We start from the raw sequence: 20,681 nt of genomic DNA on the forward strand, positions 1-20,681 counted from the left end.
CACCGTGTGAGTCTCACTTTAGCCCAGTAAAAAGGAAAACGTAAATTTTGTGCTTTCCCCTTCAAAACAGAATAATAAATACAGTAGAAAAATAAATAAAAATTATAAAGCAGAACTGTTTACTGCATGTGGCCCCTCTTTCTCCTGTGGTGGAGCATTCAAAAGCTTTTTTTTTTTTTTTTTTTTGGCTTGGGCTGGGCTCCAGTGGCTGAGGCCCTGTAACTTTAAACCTGGCCTGAGGTCATCTTGTGATGCTGGCCAAACAGAGTCGGGGGGCGGTCCTAGATCTCTGGGCTGGGACCACCTGACGCCCACCCGCTCCCGCCCCGAATCCGGAGACATAAAAGCTGACGGCCGGCCGCGGAGAAGTTGCTAGCTGCCAAGTTTGCTGTGCCTGCTGCGGTGAGCCAAGGAAGCCGGGGCACTCTGTCGCTGAGACTTTACTCACCGCCTTCCAGCCTCCTGCTGACTTCTTCCCGGCTGGGCCTATAGTTGCGAAGCCTTTTTTCATCTTTTCACAACCGCAAAAACCAGTAGCGGGGGAGGCTCCAAAGAGATCAAGATGTGGACCGCGCCAGTGTTGTTTTGGATTTTCGGGAGTGCGTGGTTCTGGCACTTTGCGCAGGGAGGTAAGCGCCCGGCATGAGAGGCTACCAGCACTTGCTGGTGGGGATGGAGGGAGGCGGGGATGCCTGGGCCTGGGATCTGAGAGTGCCAGGGAGAGAGCTGGGGCAGCTTAGAAGGAGCCAAGTCCCCAGGAACAGCCAGTGGGTGTGGCAGGAGTCGTCTGGATCCACAGGTGGTAGCGGTGCAGAATGTCCCCCCCCCCCACCCCGGGGGCTAATGACATGGGGTGGGAGGGTGTCAGCCAAGGGAGACTGGATTGGCCCAAAGAGCAGTGTATTAGAGGAATGGTTAATGTCTCTGGATGAGAGGAACAGGCGAGAGGACATAGAGGTCCCATTTTGGGGGATAGACGGTAGCCCGGGTGGGAGGCAGAACAGCTTGGAGTAGAGTAGGGGAACCGAAGGCTGCTGTCTTAGCAACCTTGTCTCTGCCTCCTTCCTTCTTCCTTTATGTCCAGCCCTGGGAATGGATGGAACCCAGGGTGTCCAGCATGCTAAAGCTGTACCTCCTGACCTGGAGGATTGCTGTGAGCAGTGAGGTGTAAGTGTGTTTGAGGCCATGTATTGAACTTGGCCAAGGACTCAATGGATGAACTGCCGTTAGTAAAAGACCAGTGGAGCCTAGATGTGCTCAGTTGGCAGAGTCCTTGCCTTGCATGCATGATGCTCTGGGTTCCATCCCCAGCAAGGTACAAAAACCAGCATAGTGATGTTCACCTGTGTGATCTCAGCATTGGGGAAATGGAGGCAGGAGGATGAGAGTTTTCAAGGTCATCCTGGGGGCTACATAGCAAGTTTGAAATGAGCCTGGGCTTCAGGATCATACCCACCCTATTTTATTTCTTGCCTTGTGTTTTTAGTTGTGTCTGTTTCCCTGGTGGAATCTCAGCTCTAACCTTGATCCCTGGGGCCAAAACATCACCTGATAGTACCAGTTGCTCACTAAATACTGATTGAAGGCCTCAGCAAGCCAGTGGTCTTCAGAGAAGGAGGAATGCCCTTTCCGGTGAGGGAAGTGGTCTATGTGAGCCTAGGCTTCTGTAATTCTCCACAGACGGCACCTACCTAGTCTTAGGGAAATTATACAGCATGCACTGGGCGGGGCTGTCTGCTTCAAAGAGACGAAGCTATTCTTTATGGGGCTCTGGGCTATTTCTGGCAATCCTATCTTTGAAACTTCTCCTTGCACTAGGATATATACAGTTCTGTATTTCAGTTCTACTTCCGTTTTGGCGAGACAATGTGTGTAAATGATACAACTTTTCACTCACCCGAACCACATCCGAGGAAAGTCAGAGGCTGGCTAACATCCTTCCCCCCAGGCAAGAGTAGGCTGCAACTCTCTTAAGCCAGCCTGCAAGGTGCTCAAAGTCATCTTTGTGCTATCCCAGAAGCTGTAGAGCTAAAAAAAGAGGTCTGGTAAAGAAAGCAGTGGCCAAAGGGATGGTCATGTGGTCTGTTGTATGCAGGTTGTTCTGCTGCAAGATTGAGGCGTGCAGGGTTTTTGTCTGAGAATAATGAATATGGATGAGTTACTCCACTGAGTTGAGCTATTATTGGGTAGCCAGACTGGAGGTGATTGTGCTGTGCTAATTCTTCTATTAGGGCCATGTGCCATACTGATTTAGTATTATAATCCCACCCCCTTTGCCATCTCTAAGGTGTTAGTAGATTCTAAAGAGGCCTGCTGTCCTCACATCTGGCATCTTCCTCCGTCACCAGGCCCCACCCTCCCTCTGAACTTTCATTCAAAGCCTGTACCCCAGGGCCTGTCTCTTAGACAATTAATTTTTGTAAGATTCTGAAAGCTGCTGCTTGCCGCTAACCCATGTGTGCTCTTCCGGGACCAGTCCAAACAGGATTAATCATGTGGCAAAGAAATCATCCTGTGATTTCCCTGAAGTTCTTGCCAGTTTTGGGGGCCCTGGAATCCTCACGGGTTGCTGAGGGTTTTTGTTGTAGAGGCCTTGAATAAAGCTGGTTCTGTTAGATGTTCTGTGAGGGAAGCTTCGGCTTATGATCCCAAACCGAGTTCAGAGGAGGAAAACATGTTTGAAGCCATGTGTCCAGCAGCAGAAGGCTGAGTGTACCTGCAACAACAGTACTCAACTCAGCTCACCACTGACTCAGCGCTGGCACCTGGAGAGACCCAAATCTCGGCACGACTGAGGATGGCCCTGTCTAGTGGGCAGGACACCACTTTGTTGCATTCCCATCCCCCACCACACTCTAGGAATGTCAGCAGCCTACCTTGTTTAATCCTCAACAACTCCTGTAAATTATACCCTACTATCTCAGAAGCTGCCCGAACCAGGATTCAAAAGCAAATTCAAGCTCTGCATTACTACTAAACTTAAAAAAAAAAAAGACGGCTGAACTTGGTAGACTTCACTTTTAGTCCCTTAAACGTGAATACGAACTCCTCTAGACTTAAGACTTCCCTCCTTTATACACTACCCACACCAGAGTCAGTGCATTAAAATTGATTGCCTTAGTTTATCCTGCATGCAGCAGCTAAATACTTCTCCAGAGGGTGTGGCAGGTTGCTGGATGAAAGAAAGCCAAGTGTGCGCCGCTGCCATCCTTGCCAACCAAGAGTGAACCTGTGCTCCGGATCGCACGGGCTTATCTGAATTTTTGTCATATTTCTGGCTTCTGAGAGCAGCCATTCCAGGTTACAACTTGTGGAAGTATTTCGGGGGAGGCTGAGGAGGGAGCAAGCTCAAATATCAGTCTTTCCTGGAACTCTGCAGAGGATTCCCATTCCTTCCCATCATCCCATCTCTCAAGGAAACTCTGCTATCCTGAAACCTCTCAGAGAAGAAGCCAATGTAGTCTTGTTAGAGGAGGGTCCATGATTGTGGAGAAGTTGCAATACTTTTAAAGCTGATGAGGTTGCTCATAGGATTCTCTCGTGGTACACAACAGATAAAGCTCCCCTTGCCAGCCATTTTGAGTACTTTCTCAATAGATGTTTTGAAGTGTGTGTGTGTGTGTGTGTGTGTGTGTGTGTGTGTGTGTGTGTGTGTGTGTAGGTCAAATCTTCCTCAATTACTCTGCATCATATTTTTTGAGAACACTGTCTCACTGAACCTGGAGTTCACCAATTGCTAGACTTACTGAGCAGTGGCCCTTAGGGGTCCGCTTGCCTCTGCCTCCCCAGTGTTGAGATAACAGATGCATGCCACTGCACCCTGCTTTTTGTGTGAGTCTGGGGGTTGGGACTCAGATTCTCACATTTGCATGGAGAACACTTTACTGAGTGTTCTATTCCCTGTAATGTTCTGGGAAAGGAAAGTGATGAGCCCTTTCAACCCTGATCTAATGGAGGACAGAGTCAGGTTAGGAAACCACTGACATTCTGCCAAGTTCACCCAGGGCAGGAAATGGAGGTGGCTGTTTCCTCCCACATGTCTAACCACAGCGCCTGGCTGTCCATCATCCCAGCCCATTCATGGCCAGCCAGGTGATGGGAAACTCTTGAACATCAATGGAAAGAGTAGAGTAGGATTAGAGAGACAGCTGGGTGGGTAAAATGCTTGTTGTGCCAACATGAGAACCTGAGTTTGGTTCTCAGAACCCATGGAAAAAAGCTGCGTGGTAGCAAGGATTTGTAATCCCAGAGATAGGAATGTAGAGACAGGCAGATCTCTGAGGCTCTCTGGCCAACCAGCCTAGCCCAATCCACAAACTCCAGGCCATTGAGACACTTTGTCTCAAAAAATAAGGTACCTGGGGAATAATACCTGAGAGTATCACTTGACCACACACACACACACACACACACACACACACACACACACACACACACACTCAGGTAGATGGATATGTCTGTGTTTGTGTCTGGTCCAGTGTCTTTGTCTCAGAGAATAGTTTGTATTTGGAGATGAGTCAGGCTAAGTTCAGAGGGAGGCTTTCGACCTTGGCCAGCTGATCACTTACTTGAGGAAACAGAAGACAGACATTGCTGAGGCAAGGCAAAAATGGATGCAGTTTCAAAAACAAAAATATATGGAAAGGACAGTTGCCTTTCCAGATGAAGATGAGCTCATGACTTCGGTTCAGAGGGGCCAAAATTGCAGAAATGCCTGGAAAGGTATGGGCAGGTCAACTTGAACCACACGGGGCCTTTGAGAACTTATGTTAAGTTGGCAGGGTGCAGGGGAATGCCAATAGTGTGGAGTGCAATCAGAGGCCAGGGGAGGGGGTGTGCAAAATGTGTAAACAGTACTGACGAGAGCAGGGTATTTCCCAGAGTCCATCATGGTGTTTCCATCAGGGAGAATAAAACACAGCACACAAACAAAGCTGTGAGCCAGAGGAGAGTGTCCCACCCGAAGGAGAAAGCATTTCATTTGCCTGGGATCTCTACAAAGGGAGAGAGAGAGAGAGAGACAAGGAACACTGTTTGCTGCTGTGAAAGCTGCCCTGCCCAAGGAATTTGCTTATTTGACAAATACTTATTGAGTTCTTGCTGTGTGTTCGGGCATTGGAGCATGGTGTTTTCCTGCTGTGAGCTCCTACAGGGGTGTCCTATTTGGCAGCCTTGGGGATTCTGACCTCAGTTAGGGTGGGTCCCTGAGAATCAGAGAACTTTATTCCCTTAATCTGGCAACACATTCCATCCAATGCTTTTGTTCTACAGAAGACCAAACATCTCCAGAACCCTTTTCACTCAAGAAGGGCATGCCACAGGTAGTAAATCTCTACATAAAGTGCAGAAACACATGTCTCATTTGTGTGTGTTCGTGCATGTGGAGGCCAGAGGAAAATCTCTATCTTGCCATCCATTTTTTTTTTCTTTTAAGATTTATTTTTATTTTTTTAAGCTATATGTATATGTGTCTGTGTGGGAGTATGTGCATATGAGTGCAGGTGCCCACAGAGGCCAGAGGAGTCGGACCCCTCAAGAGATGGAGTTAACTGGGAATTGTGAGCAGCCTAAAGTGGGTGCTGGGAACCCAGCTCGGTTCCTTTGGAGGTGTAGTATGAGCTCTCAACCACTGAGCTATCCCTCCAGCCTCACTGGGTGGTTTCTCTGAGACAGGCTCTCTCACAGGTCTGGACCTTGTCTAGTACACCAGGCTAGGTGGCCGGCAAGCCCCAGAGAGCCAGCTTGCGTCTTCCTCCTCAGAACTAGGATAAAAATCACACACCATCACACCCATTTTTTTAATTTAATTTAATTAATTTTTTTTTTTTTGGCATGGTTCTGGGGATCTAAACATGGTTTCCATATGTGGTGGTTTGAATGAACATGGCCCCCAGAGGCTCGTATATTTGAATGCTTGGCCCACAGTTGGTGGCATTGTTTAAGAAGAATTAGGAGGCATTGTGTTGTTGGAGGAGGTGTGTCACAGGGTGGGGGTAGGCTCTGAGGTTTCAAAAGCCACCCCCCCTCCCTCTCCCTCTCCCTCTCCCTCTCCCTCCCTTTCCCTTTCTCTCTCCCTCTCCCTCCCTCTCTCTCCTTCCCTCTCCCTCCCTCTCCCTCTCCCTCCCTCTCCCTCTCCCTCCCTCCCTCCCTCCCTCCCCCCCCCCCCTCTCTCCCTCTCTCTGCTTCTCTTCTACTTGAGGATGAGATACAAGCTCTCAGTTATTGTTCCATTGCTATCTGCCTGCTGCCATGATGGTCATGGGCTCGCCCCCTGAACTGTAAGCCCTAAATAAACCCTTTCTTCTCTGTGTTGCCCTGGCCATGATGTCTCTTCACAGCAATAGAAAAGCACTAAGATACACCATGCTTGCAAGGCAAGTTCTTTACTGGCTGAGCCATCTCCCCGAACTCCTGTGTCTCGTTCTTAGTAACATTTGGTTCCTGGCATCTTACTTACAATTTTCAATTCATGGAAAACAGCCTTTTCTGAAACTATCACCCCATAGGAAGATTAGATGTGAAGCTGCAAAGCCACACACACTACATTCCAAATGGGAGGGTCTAATGGCCATAGCCACTTCATAACTTTTCCCATTTGCTGAGCTAGAGTGTGTCAGCCACTCACAATCGCTGTTTCACTCAGTCCGCCCAGCACAACTACAAGGGAGGAGCTATTTACATCTTACAGATGAGTTACGAGGCTCCTCCAGGTTCAGACACAAAGACAGGAAGCGGCGACAATGATCTCGAACTCAGGTACTGGAGCATACCAAGAGCACATATCCCTGGCCACTTAGCTAAATGGCCACTAGTGCTTGGAGTTAGTGTCCCTGAAGATACCCTGAAAAGTGATCCCTCCAAGGACTTATACAGCAGCAACACCATCTGTTACTGTTATACTCACAAGTTGTTTTAATTAATTTTTTGTTTGTTACGTACATGATTTTAAATATGTATCTGATGTCAAGAGTACTATGCTGGGTAGTTTTTATTTTCAACTTGACACAACTAAGAGTCATCTGGCAAGAAAGTTACAGAATTGCCCAATCCATGGGACATTATGATAATTGATGAGGGAAGGCCCTGCCCACTGTGGGTGGCACTGTAACCTAGGGAGGTGGTCTTGGGCTGTATAAAAACCTAGCTGAGCATGTGGCAGAGAGCGAGCCTGTAAATGGCGTTCCTCCATCTCTCTGCTTTAGTTCATGTCTTGAGTTCCTGCCCTGACTTCCCTCAGTGATGGATGATTACCTCGAGTGTTGCTCTTGGTTGTGGTTGTTGATCCCAGCAACAGAAAGCCATTAAGAACAAGTACTAAAATGCCGTCCCTGTTCCCTTCAGGACACATATTATCAGGGATTAGAGGGTGTGGTGGTTTGAGAACAGCCCCCATAGGCTCATATATTTAAATGCTTGGTCCCCAGTTGGTGGAACTGTTTTAGAAAGCATTAGGGGGTGTGGCCTTGTTGGAGGAAGTGTGTCACTGGGGGTGGGCTTTGAGGTTTCAAAAGCCCATGCCAGCCTCTGTCTCCGTCTCTCTCTGCCTCATGCTTGTGGATCAAGATGTAATCTCTCAGTTTCTGCTCTGGCACCATGGCTGCCTGCCTGCTGCCATGTTCCCTGCCCTCATGGTTGGACTGTAAGCCTCTGAGGCCATGAGACCCTAAATGAACTGTTTTGTTTTATAACTTGCCTTGGCTATGGTGTTTTGTCACAGTGATAGAAAAGTAACCAAGACAGAGGAGGAGATGATGGAGAGAGGCTGGATGGTTAATAGGTACAGGAGCGTAATTCATAGGCATGAGTTCCAGTGTCCTACAGCTCAGTGGGATAGCTAGGGCTGACAACAAGCAACTGTGTGTGTTGATGCAGCCAGTGGAGAGGATTTTGAGTGTTCCTGACAAGTGATACGTATATGAGGTGATGGAAGTCAGCAGTCCTGCTCTGATGTTTACATACTATAGAAAAGTATTGAAATATTGTACTGTACCCCCTAAATATATTTAAGTGTATCAGCAATTTATTATTATCACCATTATTATTATTGTTATTATTATTATTATTATTTTTATTTGGTTTCCAGGCCTTTCTTTCTTGGTTTTGTTATTGGTTTTGTTTTGTTTTTTTTTCGAGACAGGGTTTCTCTGTGTAGCTTTGCGCCTTTCCTGGAACTCGCTTTGCAGACCAGGCTGGCCTCAAACTCACAGAGATCTGCCTGCCTCTGCCTCCCAAGTGCTGGGATTAAAGGCATGCGCCACCACCGCCTGGCTTGTTATTGGTTTTAAAGTGTTGCTGTTTCCCAAATTTTAGTCTTTAAAAAAGAATTTCATGCATGAGATCTGTATTCCCATTATTTCCACCCTCTTTGTGTGTGTGTGTGTGTGTGTGTGTGTGTGTGTGTGTGTGTGTGTGTGTGTGTGTATAGAAGCATGCACCAAAAAGAGACATCAAGTCCCTGGAGCTAGAGTTACAGGAGGTTGTAAGTCACCCAACAACGTTGCTGGGACCAAACTTGGTCTCTTTGGAAGAGGAGCAAGTATTCTTACCTGTTGAACCATCTCTCCAGCTCAGGGTCTTACACAGCTCAGGCTGACCTCAAATTCACTATGTAGCTGAAGATGACCTTGGACTCCTGCTTCCCCTGCCTCCATCTCCTGCGTGCTGGGATGACAGGTGTGTCCTACCATGGCCAGTTTATGAGGTGCTGGGGATGGAACCTGGGGTTTTGTGTATGCTAGGCAGACACTCTACCAACTGAGACAAATGTCAGCCCTGATCTTTCTTAAATTTAGAAAAAAACATCTGCACACTTGTTCTCTCTCTCTCTCTCTCTCTCTCTCTCTCTCTCTCTCTCTCTCTCTCTCTGTTGCCATTCTAATGAGTAGGGGGTATCTCAAATAATTCTGAATTGTCTTTCCTTTCCTAATGACAAATAAATTTGAACACCTTTTCATGCTAAACATCTTGGGGGATTGTTCAAACCCTTGACCACTTTAAATTGAGATGGATTCAGGTATTTTACTAATTTGCTTTTTTTTTCAAGTGAGAAATTAGTTTATTGATCATCTAATACGTACACATATATGAGAAAGAGAAGGGGGCCAGGGCTCCAGCCATTTTTAAGAGAATTATGTCAAGTGATTACGAATAGACGAATTGTTTGCACACTTCAGTGAACAGTGTTCTCAGGCCAAAAACGAACTGGGAGCTGTTAAAAAACAACAACAAAAACAGCAAAGAATGAAATAATTAATTATTAGTTTCTTGATAGATCAATTTATTTCTCTAGTTTCCCCTCCGAATATTAACAGCTTGCTGCACATTTTGACCTTTAGCACTTTCATTATCAATAAGTAATACATTTGTTGTTCTTTAGGAGTTCTGTAGATTATTTCTAGTTGCAAAATATGAAAATTTCAAATATTTTTTGTTTGTTTTTGCTGTTGATTTCTAAATTGATTTCACTGAAGCCAGAGAATAGATTCTTCCCAATATTTATTATTTCAGATTTGGGCAGCACTAGTTGTCCTGGAACTCCCTCTCTAGACCAGGCTGGCCTTGAACTCGGAGATTTAGCCTGCTTCTGCCTCCCGAGTGCTGGGATTAAGGTGTGTGCCACCGCTGCCTGGCTTTTTATTTCAGATTTATTGAGGTCCTTTTTTTTTTTTTAAGATTTATTTTTTATTATGTGTACAGTGTTCTGTCTACATGCCAGAAGAGGGCACCAGATCTCATTACAGATGGTCCTGAGCCACCATGTGGTTGCTGGGAATTGAACTCAGGACCTCTGGAAGAACAGCTAGTGCTCTTAACCTCTGAGCCATCTCTCCAGCCCCGAGGTCTTATTTGTGTGAGTAAAATGGGGGCTGGAGAAACAGCTCAAGCACTGAGAGTGCTTGCAGTGAAAAGATGAGGACCTAAGTTCAAATCCCCAGAACAGCATGAAAAGCCGTGTGGCCACATGTTCACAGACAAAATGCACCTGTAACTCCAGTACTATGGAAGGTGAGACATACATGTTCACAGACACAATGCACCTGTAACTCCAGTACTATGGAAGGTGAGACATACATGTTCACATGCACAATGCACCTCTAACTCTAGTGCTGTGGAAGGTGAGACAGAAAGCTCGCTGGGACTTGCTAGTCTCTAGCCTTGTTCCAGGTGCAGTGAGAGACACTGACTCAAGGGAATGAGGCAAAAGTGATGGAACAGGACACCTGACAGCTCCCTCTGACCTATTTGTGCACACATGGGTGCGTACGTCATACCTGTCACACATACACACACATTAAAATTGGTGAATGCTAAGAGAAAAAACTTACAAAGTGTCGCTGTGAATTTCACTTCAATGAAAGAAGTGATGTATGCATTCAATTTTTTGTTTGCTTTTGTTTTCCAAGTCAGGGTTTCTCTGTGTAAGCTATTTCTTGTTGTCCTGGAACTCACTCTGTAGACCTGGCTGGCCTTGAACTCACAGAGATCCACCTGCCTCTGCCTCCTGAGTGCTGGGATTAAAGGTGTGCACCACCACCACTTGGCTGCATTCATTTTTTTTTTTTTTAAATGGGATGTCTTAATTGTTAATCATAAAGCACACTTTAACAATTTTAGATACTGGACAGGTGTGGTGGTGTATACTTTTAATTCCAGCACTCAAAAGGCAGAGGCAGGGAGGGAGATCTCTGTGAGTTCAAAGCCAGCCTGGTTTGGTCTATATAGTGAGTTTCAAACCAGCCAGGGCAACATAGTGAGACCCCATCTCAAAAAAAAAAAAAAATTTTTTTTTAAAGATACTGGACCGTTATTGGATAGATAAAAATATTTCTTCCATTCTGTGAATTGGCTTGTTTGTTCTTATTTTTGATAGCGTTCATTAAAGCACAAGTCTTTAAGAACGTGAAGTCTGGCTTGTCTCATCTCCTTTTCTCCTCTTGCTGTTGGTATCAGAGTTGGAAGCCGCCGCCTAACCTGAGCTGCAAAGGTTGACTCTTCCGTTGTAGGTTTAATTCTGCCAGTCGGGTGTGGATGCCCTTGCACTGAACTTCCGTGTGAGCCATGAGGTGGTGACACAGCTCCAGTCTTTACCGTGTGACTATTCTGTTGTTCCAGTACCTTCTGGGATGAAAAGATAACTCTTCCCCATGAAGTATCTTGGTGCTTCTACCCAAAACCAGCTGCCCATAAGGGTTTGTGTCTGGACTCTCCATTCTTATTCTGTTGGTCGACATGCTTACCCTTATGCAGAGTCTGCAGGCATTTGTAAAAACGTTTCCCCACTGCTGGAAATTAAACACGGGGCCTCTGCAGGCTACACCAGTGCTCTGCTGCTGAGCTCCGCCCCAAGCCTATCTATATTTTATTATTTTTCTGAGGTAGGGCTCTCTCGGTGCTGCGTATTCTGGCCTTGAAGTCCTGTGCTTGCTGAGATGCTCCTGCTGGGTCTACAGGGACACCATGTTAGTTATAATCAGCCTTGGTTTCTGCAGATTTACTTCACGTTTTGAAGTCAGAATACATGCGTTCTTCCACTTTGTCCTCAATCGGGATTGCTTTGTCCCGTCTCATCTCTGTATTTTATTTATTTATTTTTAATATATATTTTGTTTATTTTACAACCCAATCACTGTTTTCCCTCCTTCCTTTCCTCCCAGTCCCTCTCCATCTCCTCTCGGCCCCTCCCCCATCCACCCCTCCTCTGTTTCTATTCAGAGGAGGGCAGGCCTCCCATGGATAGCAACCAAACATGGCATATCATGTTGAGGGCTGGACGAGGCAACCCAATATAATGATAAGGGTTCCAAAAGCTGGCAAAAGAGGCAGAGACAGCCCCTGCTCCCACTGTTAGGAGTCCCACAAGAAGACTGAGCTACACAACTGTAACATATATGCAGAGGATCTAAGTCAGTCTCATGCAGGCTCCCTGGTTGTCAGTTCAGTCTCTGTGAGCTCCTATGAGACCAGGTTTCATCACTATATTTTAAGTGTCTGTGGCTCAATCTTGCCTCTTAGAGAAGAACAGAATCCTTAAAAGAACACTGGAGCTGGGGTGTAGCTCAGTGGTAGGCCACTTGCCTGGCATGGGAGGCCCCATGGAAAAGCATCTGGTCAGACGACAGTCACCATCTGTCAGGACAAAAAGCACAGAAGGGGTGTCATCCAAACCTTTTGGTAGGAAAGGCAACGAGGAAGGTGTGGGGTGGGAGAGGGCTCAGCGGTTAAGTGCACTTCCTGCTTTTGTAGAGGACCTGATTCACTTCTCAGAAACCACACGGAGGCTCACAACCACCTATACTTCCAGTTTGGGGGATCTGATGTCCTCTTCTGACCTCTGAGGGCACCAGGCATGTGTTTAGTATATATACATACATGTAGGCAACCACTCATGTACACAAAATAAAAAGAAATCTATTTTAAAAGAAGGCAGATGCGGTGGTTAGGTTTTCATCACTATGACCAGATCCCTGATCCAAAGCAACTTAGGGGAGGAAGAATTTATTTTGGCTCATAGTTGAGGGAGTGGGGTCCATCATGGGAGGGGAGATGTGGGGACAGGAGTGTGAGGTAGCCAGCCACATTGATAGTCAGGGAGCAAAGGGAGAGAGAGATGAATCGGGCGCTCAGCTTGCTTCAGTCTGGCCCCCCAGGCCACAGGGTGCAACCACTCTCATTCAGACTGCATGTTCCCTCCTGGGTCACACCTCTCTGTAAACGCCTTCGGAGACACAGCCACGGACGTGTCTCCTAGTGGACTCCGCATCCAGTCAGGTTGACACTGAAGCCATCACAGTCTCTGTGAAAAGCAGGTAGGGTCGGTGAGCGGCGAGGGACAAGTTGGTGAGAGCAGCAGGTGTTTGCTCTTCAGTGTTAGACTATGAGGTGCTGGAAGGTAGCCATCAAGATAATCTCCTGGGCACGTGGAGGCCAGCGTTCTGAGAGGGTCTGAGCAGTGAACCTGGAGATGGGGCTGGACGCGTGACCTTCCCACGTGCCAGGGCGAAGGGAGAAAGATGGCCAGGGACGGTCAGAAGACGCTCTGCTAGCCAAAGCAGCTATAAAAACTTTAATCCACCAAGGGCGGAGATGAAGTTCAGTCATAGATGGTTGCCCCAGGGTGTGGTTCCCCAGTGCTATGTAAACAAAAACAAGATTATCTTAATGCAAAATAAAAACCTCCCAAGATGCAGCAGCTTCCAAACTAGGCTGAGGATCAAGGCCAAGGGCAGCCTCGGTCTGCACATTCTTACAGGCTTCCCTGCGCTCACAGCTGGGATGTCTGCACCGCAGGTCCGATCTGAAGGGGCTCCTCCTCCACTCTTTCGAAATCGCAGCCACTCAGCTGAGGGCCCTGAGTAATCAGAGCTCAGAGTCCCGCTCAGTTCCCGGCAGATGGCAAGGGCTCCCACCCCACTGTGATGTGCTACTCTGGGCAGCACCCTTAAAACATCCTATGAGGTCAGCACTCAGCAATCTTCGCTAGAAGGTGGCCTTTCGTGCGTGCATCCAGCTCCTGCTGGGTTCCAGAAAAATTCTTAGGAGGTATGAGTCCTGCCCACAAAACTGAGAATTCATTTCCCCTTTTACAGGAAAACTGTCTGCTCTTAGTCAAGAGCAAGATGATCTCCCCGAGTTGAGTAATCAAGTTGAAAGCTGGACTCAGCTGTCTGTTTCACTGCTGGAGCAGTTTAGGGGTGAGCTCCACAATGAGTCACTTCCTGGAGCCCCGAAAAGTGTATCTACAACTCACCTAGTCATTCTGTGTCCTCAGGCTGTGCGAGTGACTGGGCAGCAAACTCAGCAGAATGGTGGGTTGCTTTAAAGAAGGTTCTAAAACTCCGTAGGGAGGAAATAGTAAATGGCCCGGTGTGGCCGAGTCCTGGACTGCCGTGGAGACACTGCCTCCTGTCTTCCCTGTGGAGTGAGGGACTTTCTCCTGGGCATTGGGTGTTGTGAAGTTTTGAGTGGACAGCGATGGGCCTTGGCAGGCCAGCCTCAAGCTCCCGCGGAAGTCATCCATGGTCAGCTGTGGACCCCAACTTTTTCTTTTAAGGACAGAGGTTCAGGGCTGGGGAGATGGCTGAGTTAGTAAAATGCTTGCCTTGCAGGCATGAGAACCTAAGTTCAGTTCTCAGCACCCACATGAAAAGCCAGGCATGGTGGCAAGTGCTTGTAATGTTGGTGCTGGGGAGGCAGAGACAGGAGGATTCCCTGGAGCTCACTGGCCTGCCAGCTGGGCCTACCCAGCAAGCCCCGGGTCCTGTGAGACACCATTTCAGAAAACAAGGTGGGTAGTTCCTAGGAAGCACACCTGAGGTTGACCTCTGTGTGGGAGGCCAGCTCCCACCTTTTGAAGGGTTCTTATGAGAGAGGGATAAGAAAATATTAGATGGAAAGAGAGACCTAGTTGACAAGAAGAAAGACAGAAACACAGGATAGCTTCAGGAGAGCCTGGATCAATACCTAATGGCCTCTTCCATTTATTCAAAAGGGCGTTTTATAACAATGCCAAGGGGCAGGGCAAAGACCTCCCCCCTTGCAAGATCAAAGCACACCGCACAACCAAGTGCAGACCCTTCCAAACATCTGGTAACCACATCAGTGAGCAAATCATCCATCATGCAGCCCTGCTGGGTAAAGCAAGCTCAGATTCTCTGACCCTGAGTAATTTGGGCCTCCACACCTCTGGCCTCCACGTGTGTGTACACACCTGCTTGTACACCTGCTCACATGTGCTCGCACATGTGTCTACACATCTGAGGATAGACACACACACACTCACACTCAGAGAATAGAGGCTTGCAAGGGTGAGTGAGGCAAGAATGACCCAGAGACATAGTGGTTAAGGGTGGGATTTGCACTCTGGTGGCTCCTGACGTCTAATCTGCCATAACCAGTTGCTCACCGAGTTGATGGTTCTCTGACTCTCTACCTCACCATCCTCCTGAGAAGCAGGGATGATGCTTGTTGCAAGGGTTTTGTAGAGACCACGGGAAAGCACAGGGCACTAGGTTTTTTCATTCTGTAAATTCAGTCAGAAGGCGCCATCGTCAGAATCTCACCTCCCGGACAGTCCTGTCCCCTTTCTGAGGGGAGAGGAGTGGGTCTGCTTGGGTGACCTGGAGTTAGGCCCCACCCCTTCCACCTGCCCAGTGACTCACTGACTCCTTGCTGTCAAAATGAAAATGGGAGTCCTTAACAGTCATTGGCCTGTTGTCTTTTCTGTTTTCTTTCCTTTTTCCTCCTCCTCCTCCTCCTCTTCATTTACAACCTCCCTGTAGCCCAGACATACCTCATATTCCCAGACTTCCTGCTTCAGTCCCTCAAGTGCTGAGATTACAGGGGTGCGTCTTTACCATCCCCTCCTCTTCCCTCCTATCCCTGGCCTTGCACCCCTACCGTAGCTCTTGGTTTTTCCTTTCCTCTCTCCCTCCCTGTCTTTCCTTATTCCTTTCTTTGACTCTGGGGATTGGTCCCAGGACCCCTGTACACTAGCCATGCACTCTACCACTGAGCCACACCCCAGCACTGTCCTTATTGCTCTTGTCCAGCTATAGAAATGTCCAAAAGCTGCTTCCAATCTTTAGGAGGTGATCCACAGGGGCCAGTCAGCCTGGACGAAGCACAGGAAACCTTTGGAGCACCATGCACAACCTCCATCTACTGTGAGGTCAAGGGAACAGGCGCCTAACGTTAGTGTGTAGGATTTCCTCAGAAGAGCTAGGAGCCATCTCAGTTCACCTCAGTTCTGACATCCTTCTCCTAAGTGAGATGGAAGAGGTGAGGTACACAGCCTATCAGCCAGCAGCATCGTTCAGGCTGACAGTTGCGTCCTACCTCATCAACCAGGCTTGGTCTGCAGGCTTGACAAAACCTGTGACAGTGAGTGACAGGCAGGGCAGCAGAGTTAACCCTCTGTCTTCGCCCCTGTTACCCTACAGTAGGGGAAGGTGCTCACCAACTCTGCAGTGAAGGCCGCCGAACACTGGGAGGGGAACAAATCCAAGGAGTAGTTCAGAAGAAGCCAGTTCCTTGACTGGACATAAACTCAGCCAACAGTCACTCAGCAAACACCTGCCAAGACCCTACTGTGGCTCCAGAGGCTGGCAGTGCGGGCAATGTGTTGGGTGACACCATGTTCTCCCCGAGGGAAATAAGTGAAAGCATTTCCGTAGGTTCCGGGGTGTCAGGGCCAAGCATACCAAGAGTTGTCCAGCATAATGGAGTTGTTTAGCCCAGGTATACTGGTACACATGCCTCTAATCCCAGTCTCAGACGTCTGTGGATGAGGATCATGAATTCAAGACTACCAGGCTGTGCTACACAGTGAGACCTTGTCTCAAAAAGGCGAAGAGAGGACCTACAGAGGTAGCTCAGTTGGTGTAGAGTGTTTGGTGTGCAAGGATGAGAACTGAGTTCAAGCCCCAGAATTTGTGTGAAAATTAAAAACGGCCAGGCATGGTGATGTATGTTTATAATCCCGGAGTCCAAGAGAAAGAAACAGGCAGATCTCTGGGGCTTCCTGGCTTAGCCAGCTTAGAGGAATTGGCAAGTTTCCATCCAATGAGAGACCCTGTCTCAAAAAATAAGGTTGACAGTATCCTGAAGAATGACCCTGAGGTTGATCTCTGATCTACACACACACACACACACACACACACACACACACACACACACACACACACACGACACAGGTACAGACACTCAAAGGAGAGAGGAAGAAGTTTTCCAGTGCCACTCTCTTGATCAGGTGAACAGTTTGCCAAGACGTGTGGAAAGAGTGAAGAGACACTGAAAATAAATCCTTGACCACACCAGGGCTGATGCTGGCTACACCCAGCAACTACCCAGTGTTGTGTTGAGGAACATGGCTTCTGGGGATGGCTTTCATATCAGAGGAGCTCTCTAAACATCTGCTGCTGCGTCCATATTCCTAAGAATGACTTCAACAGAAGACCAGCAACAGGGCTGGCCCACGGGCCACCAAGAAGAGCGTCAAAGCCATGGGAAGCAGAGGGGAGTTCCACCTCTCCTCTTGGCTGCAGAAACCCACTTCAGGGTGCCTGAGGGAAGAGGCAGGAGCTCCTGGGGACCCCAGTGAGAGGTCAGCAGGGTTGATACCATCTACAGTGTGAGGTATGTTTATTTTGAGACTTGGGGGCACAGTTTTGAGATGTGATAGGGAAATACGCAAAGCCTTTATGATGGGGGTAAAGGAACAGAAGAGAGGGTTTGTTTTTCAAAATGGATTCTGTGTGTGAGATGTATGTAAGTGTTCATGTGGATGTGTGTACTGTACGCACATGTGGAGGCCAAACATGCATGCCAGTTGTCTTTCTGGATCATTCTCCACTTTTAAAAATTATGTTGCCTGTGAGTGAAGGTCCCAGAGTCAGAGCCCCTGGAGGTAGAGTTTTGGGCAGTTGTGAGTTGCCTAACCTGGATGCTGAGAATCAAACCCTGGTCCTCTGAAAGAACAGTGCGCTCTCTTAACCACTGAGCCTTATTTTCAGCCCTACTACCTCAGTTTTTGAGATAAGGTCTCTCATTGAAGCTCACTGATTGCCTAGACCAGTGCTGGGATCATGGGCACACAGCCACACTGGCTTTTCACATGGGTCCTGTGCAGCAAACACTTTACTGACTGAGACATCTCTCCAGGCCTGGACTTAAATTTTTTTAACTTATTTATTTATTTATTCCCCCACCTGGACTTAATTTTTTATCTTGTTTATGTATTCATTCATTCATTCATTACCCCACCCACCCACCCACACACACACAGACAGTTGTGTAGTTCTGGCTATCCTGGAACTCACTCTGTAAACCAGGCTGGCCTCAAACTCAGAGATCTGAGATCTTTCTGCCTCTGCCTCCCGGGTGCTGGGGACTAAAGGCATACGCCACCACTGCCCAGTTTAGACTTACTTTACTTATTTCCTGGGGGAGGGGCACATGCATGCCGCAGTGTGTATGTGGATGTCATAGGACAACTTTTGGGAGCCAGTTCTCGCCTTCACTATATGGGTCCTAGGGATTAAACTCAGGTCATAGTCTTGGCTACCGAGTTCCTTTATCCACTGAGCCATTTCACTAGCCCAGGGTACTTGTTTCTCCTAGTAAAAAATTTCAGGTTAGCATAGGAAGAGATGGGCGTCACCATGGCGTCAGCAAACATAGATGACAATTTGCTTTGTTCTCCTCTTCACCGAAACCCCCCCTCCAGCTGGTTCCCTTTCCTCCCCCAGTTAGTTCCTCTTCTGCTTTCCTATTACATGTATTTCTTTGCTGTCTTTATTTTCCACCTCCCCTAAGGTCTCCTCTTCCCCTTATGATTCTCTTTCTAGTTTTGTGACCTACATACACACATAAACACACACGCACACACATAAACACACACACACACATAAACACACACACATAAACACGCACACTCACAAACACATACACGAATAAACACACACACATATAAACACACAAACACACACATAGAATTTTATGTTTAGGTTTAGCCTATGAGAGCAACATGCTGTGTCTTTCTGAGGCTGATTTATTTCACTAAACATAATGATTTCCGGTTGAAAATAAACTTTTATTTTTATTGTTTTGGGGTTCTTCAGGGGAAGTTGTTTTGGTCTGATTTGTTTTGTTTACGACAGGCTCTTCCTGTGTAGCCCAGACTAGACTCAAATTCAGGACTCTCCTGCTTTTGCTTCCTGAATGCTGGGATCACAGGCAGGTGCCACTAAGGCCACTGATAAATGGCTTCCAAAGACACTACTTTGAGATTCAAATTGCTCCAGATGAATAGAACTTTTGAACTGTTTGAATAAGGATTATTATTTTTTTTAATAATTTATTTCTTTTTATTTTATGTGCATTGGTGTTTTGCCTGCATATATGTCTATATGAGGGTGTCAGATCTTGGAGTTATAGACAGGTGTGAGCTGCCATGTGGGCGCTGGGAGTTGAACCTATGTCCTCTGGAAGAGCAGCCAGTGCTCTTGACCACTGAGCCATCTCTCCAGCCCCGAATAAGGACTATTTTAATAAGCTTGTATTTAATAGACTTCATTTTATGTATTTGTTTGTTTGGAAACAGAATATCCCCTGTGTAGTTAGCGCTGCCTGAGGTTCAGGGATTATAGGTGTGCCCTACCCCATCAGGTCTATTTTACAAGTATTTTTTTCAGATTTTAAAAAAATCTTTTCAAAATCATCTCTCTATCCTGAATGTAACTGGGAGCATATAGTTTTCTTGTTGTTGAGGCCACCGTTTCTCCTAAAATGCAAAATCTGAACTTGCCAGGATTTTTTTTTTTTAAGCTGTCTACTTATTTCGATAACTGCAAGAATCATTTCAAAGCCATTTAATCACCAGTGTTCAAAGGCATGTCTGGGCACTGAAGTATGGTGGAGCCTTGAACGTGAAAGAGACCCCAACACTGTTGGCCAACAACCATGGATTATCTTTGAAGATCCTGGGAGTGACCTGGCTCCTGACTCTCTGTTTCTAAAGTATCATCTTTACTATTTCAAGACACAATGTTTGGAAATTGCCCCTCTAGTGGTCAGGTTCTAAAGTTACAGGGTGATCAGCAGGCATGGAGTAGACAAGTGAAGAAAACACAGCCACTGGTGGTGACGTACCGGTTAATCCCAGCACTGGGGGGTGGGGGCAGGTGGATCTCTGAAGTTGAGACTAGCCTGGTCTACAGAGTAAGTTCCAGGACAACCAGGGCTAACCTGGTTAACACAGAAACCCTGTCTCAAGCAGTGTGTGTGTGTGTGTGTGTGTGTGTGTGTGTGTGTGTGTGTGTGTGTGTGTGAAGGTGCCTGCTGCTAATAGATCTAACAACCTGAGTTCGATCTCCAAGATCCACACTGTGGAAGGAGAGAACTGACTTCCACACGCGTGTGGTGGCACACATATGTGTCCCCTAACAAACATATAAATAAATCATTGTGATAAAAATAGTTTCTTTTACAAAGATACAAAGAAAGAAGAGTAGGGAACCCCTTATCATGTGGAGTTGGGAACAGAATTGGAGCTGTTGACCTAACTTCACTTCACTTTCTGAGTCAAATTTCTGCATCAAATCAAAGGAAACTCTCATAAGTAACCCAGTATGGCTCCCTAGGGCAGCTGGCTCTGTGTGGATACTTCTGGGAGATGTTAGCAGCAGAGCTGAGGCGGCTAAGCTCTCTCAGCTCCAGCTCCTGGCCAGTGAATATGTTTCTATATATCACAGGGTGATTGATGACAGCCACTGGCTCCTGCCATGGCCTGCCCAGTTCTTTCCTGGTTCATTCTTTCTTCAGAGCAACACACCAGTATTTCTGTTGCAGGACACATGGAATACAAGATGCTGGATCTTGGATGCTTTGGACCTGGGTTTCTTACCTTCATTGTTAAGGGCTTTCAGACTGCATATTGGCCTGCATCATCTTCTTTAGAGAGATTGAAAAGCTTTTGGGTACCAACTACCCAGACAAATTAGTATCAGTCAGTCCAGGAATATCCTTCTCTCTCTCTCTCTTTTTTTTTTTTGTTTGTTACTTTTTAAACAATAACCAAGTAGACAACACTCATATTGGCATTTTCCATGCATCCTCTAACAGACTCATGCTTCCTCTCTCCAGTTCTCCTTGGTCTGTAACAATAATGCCCCTTATTCAATAGC

General features: G+C 47.1%; 1 protein-coding gene across 2 annotated transcripts in view; it reads left to right on the top strand.

Annotated features, from left to right (window-relative positions):
* The first annotated feature begins 324 nt into the window (after nucleotides 1-324).
* Nucleotides 325-20,681, top strand: part of Pdpn (podoplanin) — a 45,145-nt gene continuing 24,788 nt past the window's right edge. The window contains exon 1 of one of the 2 annotated variants that reach the window (XM_052717902.1): nucleotides 325-629. In XM_052717902.1, the coding sequence (XP_052573862.1) occupies nucleotides 563-629 (67 nt within the window). In that variant the 5' untranslated portion in view covers nucleotides 325-562. The remainder of the gene's footprint in view (nucleotides 630-20,681) is intronic. The other variant, XM_052717901.1, reaches the window with a different exon arrangement.

Source organism: Peromyscus californicus, unplaced genomic scaffold, assembly GCF_007827085.1.
Source record: "Peromyscus californicus insignis strain IS unplaced genomic scaffold, ASM782708v3 Scaffold_5__1_contigs__length_169319896, whole genome shotgun sequence".
NCBI lineage: Eukaryota > Metazoa > Chordata > Mammalia > Rodentia > Cricetidae > Peromyscus > Peromyscus californicus.